The 10,354-nt window shown below is 36.4% G+C and overlaps 1 protein-coding gene across 1 annotated transcript; it reads right to left on the reverse strand.

Annotated features, from left to right (window-relative positions):
* Positions 1 to 5,593: 5,593 nt before the first annotated feature.
* LOC145634971 (uncharacterized) lies at positions 5,594 to 8,144 on the reverse strand. Its single transcript, XM_081686293.1, has 2 exons — positions 7,797 to 8,144; positions 5,594 to 7,696 (listed from the first exon to the last, which is right to left on the reverse strand). Exons 1-2 carry the CDS (start codon positions 8,142 to 8,144, stop codon positions 5,594 to 5,596), a joined length of 2,451 nt encoding a protein of 816 aa, XP_081542419.1.
* Positions 8,145 to 10,354: the final 2,210 nt, after the last annotated feature.

Raw genomic sequence — 10,354 nt, forward strand, 5'->3', positions numbered from 1 at the left:
TGTTTAAATAATATACCGTATATTGTATTTTCAATTTCAGTGGGTCATTGATAGTATAAGTAATTTTGGTTTTTTTTTTACAAATAGGAAAAAATAAAAAAATTAAGCAGTTAATGAGGAAAAACGTTAATTAAATAAAATAAATACTTCCTCCGTTCTATTAATACTGCAACAATGGACTTTTTGCACTATTCATCACTCTTGTTTGACCATATAATATGAGTTATACGTTAAGCAAAATATAGTCAAGTGGGATCTTGTTGGATTTGTCTCATAAAATACTTTCACAATATCAACTTTTTATAATTTTTACTCTTACACAATTATAGATATTTAGCATATAAAAGGTGTTTCGGGATGCGTAATTTCCTCCTTGTTGCAATATTAACATAACGGAAGAAGTAAATTTAAAAAAATGAAGACAATGAGTCTCAAACCTTTCCTTTGACCTTTGACCTTTGACCTGCCAAAGTGAATATAAGTTACTCAACCACCAGGCCACATTAGAAAACATAATCAATATTGCATGCAAAATGTATATAATCTTATTCTATAGATTGAAAAGCTAGAAAAATTGGGCTCTTCCTATCCGTGGGCCTTGGGCATGTGCCCCGGTTGCCCTGGGTCAGCTACGGCCCTGTGACTGTAGTTCCAGATGCTAATCAAGAAGAGTGAGAAAAAGATAATAAATGGCAATGCCTTAGGGTAGAGCAAAAGAGTTGTGAGAAGAATGTGGAAGAAAATAGTAAGAAAAGGTCTCTCACGCTTATATATCTGATCAAACCATCTTAGAAAATTCATGACTCTGAGGGAATTTTCCTTGCTCTTTCTTAAACTCCAAATATTCAAGTCTACCTCTAGCATGTAGTCAACTATCTCCTTACCAAGCCAGTTTGAGATTATCTGAGTGGCTATGTCTTTCAAGGGGTCAAGCTTCCGTACACACAAATGGTGAATGTAGTGCATTTTAGGGAGCAGAGGTCTTGAATAAAGTTGCAGCATGTTAATCCATGATTTACAAGTGCTGCTTACAACCAGTTTAATTTCCCCTGTCATCTCCACCGCTGAGGAATACAGGACTAGTAGTAGGTACCTATGCCTGTTAATCTGTCCAGATTCAAGGGTAGAAACACGAATTCTGACCTTGCCCATGCTAGTCATTTGCCCCACCATAATCATGAAAGTGATAATCGTCAAACACAGCAATGGTGATGACTGTAAATGGATCAAAAACCTCCTAACGATGCTGTTCATTTCACATTGGAATAGAGCTATCTGTAATTGTCCGTGTTTGAACCCATTTTGATCCATAGTTAGCGACGCAATAAGCGTCAGTTCTGCTTCCATTATTCTTTCTCTTCATTGGCATTAATCCTTAGCCCTTATATCTCCCGCTTCCAAGATTCCAATTGATGTCCTCCACAGCTGCTTTAATAGGTGACGTTGACCAAATTCTCTCCCATTAATTTTGTGCACACTTTGATTTGCCTACTTATCTGCTGACTGGGTTGCTACTGTTTCTCTTGGCAGTTTGTCTAATAAACAAGGTGATGACACAGTCGATTCCAGCAACGTACTAACAGCATTGTGGGCGACAATTCTTCTCCTGCACCTTGGTGGTCTAGATACTATTACTGCTTACTCCATGGAAGACAATGCATTGTTGTTGCGGCACTTACTGGGGCTTTTAGTACAGGTATTGGTTTCATTTTACATCTTTGTCTAGTCTTTGAGACTCACCCAGCTCAACTATGTCGCTACCCCAATGTTTGTCTCTGGAATCATTAAATTCGGAGAGAGAACCTGGGCTTTAAGGTCTGCAAGCAGTGACCAATTCAGGGACTTGCTTCTTCCTAGCTTTGATCCGGGCCCCAACTATGGTAAATTCATGTAAGAATATGTTTTGAGAGAAGCTGAAGGATATAACATTCAATGGACGAAAATGAAGGATCCCAAGGTGGTTGTTCGTAGCTTAGTAACAGACAATACAAGAGATTTCCATATTGAAGCAGCATCTATTCCCAAAAGAGCTTATGAATACTTCCAGATATATAAATGCCTCTTTGCAGACCTTATCCTTGGCTTTCAAGAGCTTGAGATGAGCAAATCTTTTTTCTTACACAGTGAATGGAAAGAGGCGTTTAATGTTGTTGAAATAGAGCTTGCTCTTGTCTTTGATTCTATTTACACAAAGGCTGCCATAAACTACACCAGATGGGGTCGCATGTTGCGGCTTATCACTGTATCTTCAACTTTAGTCACATTGGCAGCCTACTATTTCTCACAAAAGCACAAGTATTCTGAAGTTGATGTGATTATAACTTACACTTTGTTGGTTGGAGCTGTTTCTCTTGAGATTTTTGGCATGGTTATTTGGCTTTGCTTAGATTGGGCCTTGATATAGCTGGACCATCATGAGAAGAAGCCAGTCAAGCAAATCTACAAGGCCATCTCATGCCTTAAAATTTTCAGTAGCGACAGTAAGTGGTCTAATCACATGATGCAGTACAATCTGATAAATTCATGCTTTGAAGCGGATCCAACTAAATCATGCATACTGTTTCCCTGTTATTTCTATCGGAAACTCCAAATGAAGACCAAAACAGAGCTAACAGAAAGAGTTCCGGACATGCTGAATCTTGAGCATACATCAGATTTGAAGGAAGATAGGGCATTTTGCACTTCGCGAGGTTCATGGGTTCTGGATAGATACCAATCACAAGATATCAACTGGAGCATTGAGAAAGAATTTGATCAAAGCATCCTTGTTTGGCATATTGCTACTGATTTATGCTATCACACAGATGAAAACTCGGGACCTGAATCAGCTTGCTATGTTGAGTGTCAAGTGAGCAAGCTGTTGTCAAATTATATGTTGTACCTACTAGTAATAAGGCCATTCATGTCGCCGAATGGAATAGGGAAAATCAGGTTTCAGGATACTTGGGCAGAGGCAAAGGATTTTATTCAGGAAAGATCTGTGAAGAATGCTAAAACAGCCAGACAAAGGTTGCTCACTATAAAAACTAATATATTGCCAGGTCAGTCTTGTTTGATGCTTGTCGCCTCGCAAAATATTTACAAAACAGAGATTGGAAATGGAAGATTATTGTCGGCGTATGGGTGGAGATGCTAGTGTATGCTGCAAGCCAATGTAGGTCAGATCACCATGCTCAAGAGTTGGCTCAAGGAGGGGAGCTTCTCACTCATGTATGGCTGCTGCTGGCACACGTCGGGTTGAGTGAACATTTCCGAATATCAGAGGGCCATGCTTGAGTAGTATTAGATTTGACTTGAAGGTCAACTTTACAAAGCTTTTTTTTTTTAGTTATACCCTGTTTCATCTGCTGCAGATTTCATGTATAAATTTTATTCCCTACTGATCTGATGACTGATCCCTGAGGTGCCAGACTTTAATTTGTTGTCAACTCATTGAAATCTTATCAAAGTTTAATTTACATTAAAGCATAAACTTGTTGACTTATCTGGGCTTTGTTAGTAACGGGGTCTGTCATGTTATTGATCTCGTGTATATTTTCACAGTTTACCTGTCAGTACATCCCTTTCACAGTTTAAGAATACCGAAATATGACCCATTTGTCATATGCTTCATATGACAGTATTGTTTACCTATGGTAACACCAAAAACTAATTGGAGGTACCACACAGATTAAGATCTTTGCATAGTTTTAGTTTCACTTTCACCAAAAGGTTAAAATATACTTCGTCTGATATTATGTTAATAAAGTTACTCTAGTAGATTGAGCTCTTGTGATGATTGATCAATACTCTCTATGTGCGACAGATATACTCATGTATAGCAGATAAAGCAGATACCGGTATGGGTAAGAGCTCAACAGGGAAGGCCGGATGGCAGACGCAAAGCACCCAGGTGGGTAATTCAATCACATACAGCTTCTGTGATGAAGATTTATTTAACAGGATATATTGCAAAATTTGTGCAGGGAAGCATACAAAATTTTGCTCTTGTTTATGTTTAAATATATATGATATTATGTTAACAAAATTACTCGAGTGGATTGAGCTATTGTGATGATTAATCAATAAATTCAGAATATGTGCTGATAGACATACTCATGTATGATAATGCAGATACCAGTATGGGTAACAGCTCAACAGGGAAGGCCGGACGGCAGACGCAAAGCTCCCAGCTAGGTGGGTAAGTCACATACAACTTCTGTGATGGAGATTTATTTAAAAAGATTTATTTAAAAGGACGTGATGCAAAATTTGTGTAGTAAATCATACAAAATTGTGCTCTTGTTTATGTTTGGTCCTATATTCAGATTTCTCCTTTCAATTTACTCCATTCTAATATTTCTGCTTCTATAATTCTGATGTTCTCCTGCTTTAAGATAAAATCCAGTAAGGAGTCTAAGGATGGAGTGTAACATCAATATGCATGGAAGACTTATATGGGAGCTAAACATTCAACAAAGTGACCAGGTATGTCGTCGGGTATCTAGAAGTTGTATCTACTTCATGAAATTCATACCCGAAACAATATTGTAGGATCCTACATTCTATAATTCCTCTCTTGTTTGTCCATTCTTTTGAGGCCGTCAATATCTGCAGAACATTTCATGGTTCATTAGAGCAACTCCAATGGTTGCTTTCAAGGATTAGCTTGCAATTTTAATAATTTTCAAGCTAATAGCCCAACCATTGGAGTATATTTAATAATTAGCTTGGTCAAGCTAATGCCAAGCAAATTAGTTTACCTAAGCTAATTAGCTTAGAAATTAATTGTCTCTAATAAAATACTAATTATTTAAAAAATAAAGCTGAAAAATCTAAATATTAATTAGCCTAACCATTGTGGTATGAATTAGCTAGCAGGAATAATAGCCTTGCAATCTTAGGTGGCATGGCAAGCTAATTTGACAATTAGCTTGCCATTGGAGTTGCTCTTATTTTGTTCTGCAATTGTATTTCATTTAGTCATTATTACTCAATTTTATATACCACTATTCCAGTATTAGTTTATGTGTCCTTGAGTCCAACTGTCCAAGGCATAGATTTGTCAATTTCCATTTTATGATTTGTTTTTTGAAAACACTAGGAATTTTGATCTCAGCTAATACTTGTATAATTGTATTGAATATTCTTTGGCAAATTTGACAAATGAGATGCCCCACCTACATACTGCGTATAAAGATTAAGGGAGACGTCCTTTTAACTGTTTCTGCTTGACTTGACTTAATAAAACTACAAATGAATCATCAAGTCTATGCCTTCACCTTCTAGTTACTTGAGTCAAGGTCTTTGTCTCTACTTGTGTCAAGGTCACTTGAGTGCATTGATGCGGAAACATCATATATGGAATCAGTGGCGGATCCAGGATTTCCGTCCTTGTGAGTCACCTTGAATAATTGATCACCTGTAAAAGAAAAAAAAAAAAATTCGAATCCAAAAATACTAACAAAAATATATATATGACAACCACCTTCATTTCAATCATTCAATCAAACAAAAATAATCCATACTACAACCAAATAGTACCTAAATAATTCATCTTACAAACTAAAAGTACTACAAATAATATATTACAATCACATAATACAATAAACTATTACAATTGTTCACGACGAGTTTTCATATTTTGATATCGATCAATAATGTGATCTATTTTAACATTCGAAAACAAATCACTTTCTAGAAAAGTAATCAAACAATCATTCAACATTGGATCTCCCATGCTATTACGCAATTTATCTTTCACGATCGTCATACTAGAAAACACTCTTTCAACACTTGCCGTTGCAACGGGGAGAACCAACACCAACTTCAAAAGCAAGTATACTCTACTATGAGTTTCGGACAATCCCGTCTCAACGAGTTTCTTTGACAATTCACTAAGACTCTTCAAATTCCAAAACCTTTCATCATCTCTAACGGCCACAAAGTAATTTTGAAGTGTGTGTTCAAAGTAAATCAATTCCGAGCTTGAAAATTCATTTGGATAGAATGTTGCTAGCTTGGTCAATTTAACTTTGTTAAAAGAAGAGAACCGATTAACTGGACTAAAACAAGACATACACACAAGAAGTTCTTTACTTATCTCGGGAAATCGATTTTCAAGCTCTTGTAACTGAAGATCAATGACACTAATAAACACCTCAACTCGAAAATGATGAAGATTTGACACTCCCGGACGCTTACCTCTAAACATCCTTCTCCCGGGAACAACATATGTCGCATTCATATCTGGAACCTCAATCTCATATTTGGTTGGGAAAGACAAGATCTTTTCCATAAAGGAATCCCATCCTTCATCTCTCAACTCTTGCAAATTAGTCTTGGTTACGTTAACCATGGCCATTGCATTAACAATATCTTGATCATGTTTTTGTAAAGCCACATTCAACTCATTTGTAATTGCAAATATAGTTACCATTAAGTGAGCCACAAACACAAAATCAAAAGTCATTAACCATCCAATAATACTTTGTGCTCTGTTAAAATCATCTGCCATAGATTTTGCTTCGGCAGCTTTAGCAATGTCATCAAGTGAGCCAAGGATTGAAGGAAATATATCAAGAACATTTACAAGTGTTTTAAAGTGGGAACCCCAACGGGTGTCACAAGGTCTTCCTAACCCCCGTTCTTGATTTAAACCCGAACCCGTTTCAAGTTCACCTAGGGATAATGCATCAACAACTGCTTGAGCTTGTTTTTCACGAAGAAATTCTTTCCTCTTTGGTGAGCAACCCACAAAATTCAAGAGAGGAGCAAGCATGTCACTAAAGAGCCAAGCACAATCAGGATTCTTTCTAGCAAGTGCAACTTGAGTCAACTGAAGTTGGTGAGCAAAGCAATGAACAAAGTATGCTTGTTTACATTCTTTCTCTATTAAGGTTCTAAGGCCATTAATTGAACCTTGCATATTACTAGCCCCATCATAACCCTGACCCCTTACTTGAGAGAAAGACAAAGAATGTTGAATTAATAATGACTCAATAGCAGCCTTAAGAGTTAAAGAAGTTGTATCCCCAACATGCACAATACCAAGTAAACGTTCACACACTTCTCCTTTTTTATTTACATATCTCAAACAAAGAGCCATTTGTTCCTTATCAGAAATATCAGCCGACTCATCAGCAAGAATAGCAAAAAAACCACCATTAAGATCTTCACGTATTGCTTTAGTAGTTTCTTTTGCACATGCATTTATGATGTCTTTTTGAACAACCGGAGAAGTAAGTTGACAATTACCAGGAGCATTTTTCAAACAAACTTTTGAATAATCAGGATGTAGTTTTGAAACAAGAGTCAAAAGTCTGAGAAAATTACCTCTGTTTGAAGAAGTTTCTTTTTCATCGTGAGCTCGAAAAGGCAATGCTCCAACTAAAAGCCATTGTACAGAAATAATTGATGCTTCCAATCGCTTCCTATAGTTACTCATAGATTCCTTGCTTTGTTTTGAAAATGTAGTGGTGATGCTTGACTTTTGTTTCTTGAACAGATCCATAGCTAACACGGCATTGTTGTGAGCACTCATGTGCTTACCAACATGAGCTTTTAGTATGTCTAATCTATTCCAAGATCGAAAACCATCGGTAACAAATGCATCACCTCCAAATGCATTTTCATCCTTGAATAAGTAACAAATGAAACAATAGGCAGCATCCTTTTCCACACTATATTCAAGCCAAGAACCCCAAGTTTCAAACCACTTCACACAAAATCAACGTTTTTTAGGGGCAATGAGTCTTTTGAGGAAATACATGGTTTTTAGGTTGGCATGGCCCTTTTTGAATGTAAGTTCTCCTCACTAAGTCTCTATCATCAGGATGGAAATCACTCATCTTTCTTCTCAATCCCGGGTCGTGAGGAAGATTGGCAAGATCATTTTCACTTAATCTAACACCATCTCCCGAAGCATTAAGAGGACTAGAGTGTTCCACTTCATTTTGAGGGGAGTTGTGAGTGGAATTTTGAGGGGAGTTGTGAGTGGAATTATGAGGTGATCTTTGAGGGGAAATTTGAGGTGAATTGTGTGTGGGAGAGGTATGTTGTTCACTAATATGATGTGGAGTGGAAATTTGTTCATTTGGAGAAGAATTTTGTTGACTAGGAGGATGAGGATTACATTTAGCAAAGAAACTAGCGATATTCTGCATTTTATTTGGAGTACGTTTCCGCTTCATTCTGAAAATCATTTAAGCAAATAAGCAATTACAAAAAAAAAATCAGCAATTCATTTATACAATCATATATACACATTACACAATTTCAGTTCATTTGAATACACATAATACATTCAAATATCAATCAAATCTGAATCAAATGACCACCTAATCAACAATTCTGCATTTCAACACCACAAATCCATACCACAAATCCACAATGAACAACATTACAAGATTTACAACAAGCAACAAGGCCAACAACCTGTCATTTTGTTAATATCAAATTTTCAAGAGATCAAGACTATGAAATTTTAATTTATAAATGACTGAAAATCTGAAATTATAATTAATTAAGTAATTAACACAAAAATGAACAACAAATCAACAATTCAGTTCAATTTAATCAATCAAATGACTAAAATTATACAAATTTATAATTAACAAAACAAATTAAAAGGTGTAAATTAGTAAATACCTTGCTGCTTCACTGCTTCCTGGCGCCTGCCTTCAAACTTTCAAAGTTCAAATCCTTCAATCGGTGATTCGGTGGTCCGTGGTAGACAGACGGCTGCTCGCCGTGCTCGGTGGTGTTACTGGCGTAGATCTGAGATTCCGAGGGGTGAGGGCGCCGTCCAGTCGGGCAGTCGCCCGAGTCGGGCCTTAGGGATGAACGACGAACCACGATTCCACCAATAAACTGTTGTTTGAAGTTTGAACGACGAAGGGGACGAACGGATGAACTGAAGGTAGGCTGCTCCGGCGTGGTTGGTTGCTCCGGCGAAGTAGCGGTGGATGCGAGATTGCGAGAGAGGGATTTAGGGTTGTGAGGTTTCCGTTGTTTCTTTCACGCATTTTGGGCCTTTGTGCTTTGTCGTTCAGCCGTTCTTTCTTGTTTTTTTTTTTTAATTTTTTTTTTTGGCACTGCTGAGTCACGTGACCCAGCGTGCACACGTGTAGGTCCGCCACTGTATGGAATGTATTTAAGGTCATTATCAATTTTGCCTGCCTTAAATGAAATAAACTATGTGTTTTGTAGTGTGGAAAAATTAAGGATTAATCAAGTCATAATATTTCATCATTTTACACATTTGTTTACAAGTGACAACTGACAAGGGGCATTAAGTGTAGAAAAGTAGAAAACTAGAAGTAGAAACTGTAGATAAACCAAAATTTGACTCCATGAACAGGTTTTTAGATGCAAAACCTCCGTTTCAGATTTTCTTTCGATTTTGCATTTTAATCACAGTGGTTTGGATCATACTCCTCCAAAGAACTTGATTATGAAAGTAAGTTATTGGACAATTGTTTGAGATTAGAGAATGCTCCTAATCCCATCGGAAGTTTTCCCTTCATATAGCTGTTAGCTACATAAAATCATAAAGAACTTGTAGGCTAACGCAACCCGAACTTGTAAACTATTGCAACCCGAAATGTTAGCTACGTCGGAAATGTTGGTGGGAATTTCCGTACTGATCGATAAGTTTACTCTTGACGGTCAATTATCAACGCCATATAATCTGTTTCGTTACAAACAGTGGCGGAACTATGTAGGTATACATTGGTGCACACGCATCACCTGTAACACCCCGTATTTTCGAACCATTACTTTGTGTGTGTTTCAACCTATAAAGCCTAATTTTTAATTTAAATCTCAATTTCTAAATTAAAATGCTAATTTAATTATTAAGACCGTTCTTTGTTTTAAAGGTCATCCCGACCTTTTTAGACTCTAATTATAGTATTTTGGACATAACGTTTGAAAGTTATTATTTAAAAAGGTTCTATATTTGAGTTTTTATCATTTCAAATGTATTTGACTTGTCTAAATTGATATTAGCCTTACAGGGTGATTCCTTAAGCTTAAGCATCAATTTAGTAAGTGCTACTAAATTATATGTAATTTTAATATCTAATCTATTGCGATTGATACAGGTCATCATGGGTGATTCCTTGACTAAAGTACCAATCTAATAGGTATAAAATGATTTTTGGGGTTTTAAAAACGTTTTACATACAATCATATCATTATCGATAAATAAAGTTGTATTGGGTGATTCCGTCAACTCGTTTATCAAATTGGTATTGTATTGTTTATAAAGTATTCTTTAATTCTTTTATTTGTAAAACTCATTATAATGTCCGTTTATTAATTAGGTCATTATAAATGAATAATATTACTGATGTCACATTTCGTCTTTTAT

Source organism: Chenopodium album, chromosome 1, assembly GCF_948465745.1.
Source record: "Chenopodium album chromosome 1, dcCheAlbu1.1, whole genome shotgun sequence".
In the NCBI taxonomy this organism is placed as follows: Eukaryota; Viridiplantae; Streptophyta; class Magnoliopsida; order Caryophyllales; family Amaranthaceae; genus Chenopodium; species Chenopodium album.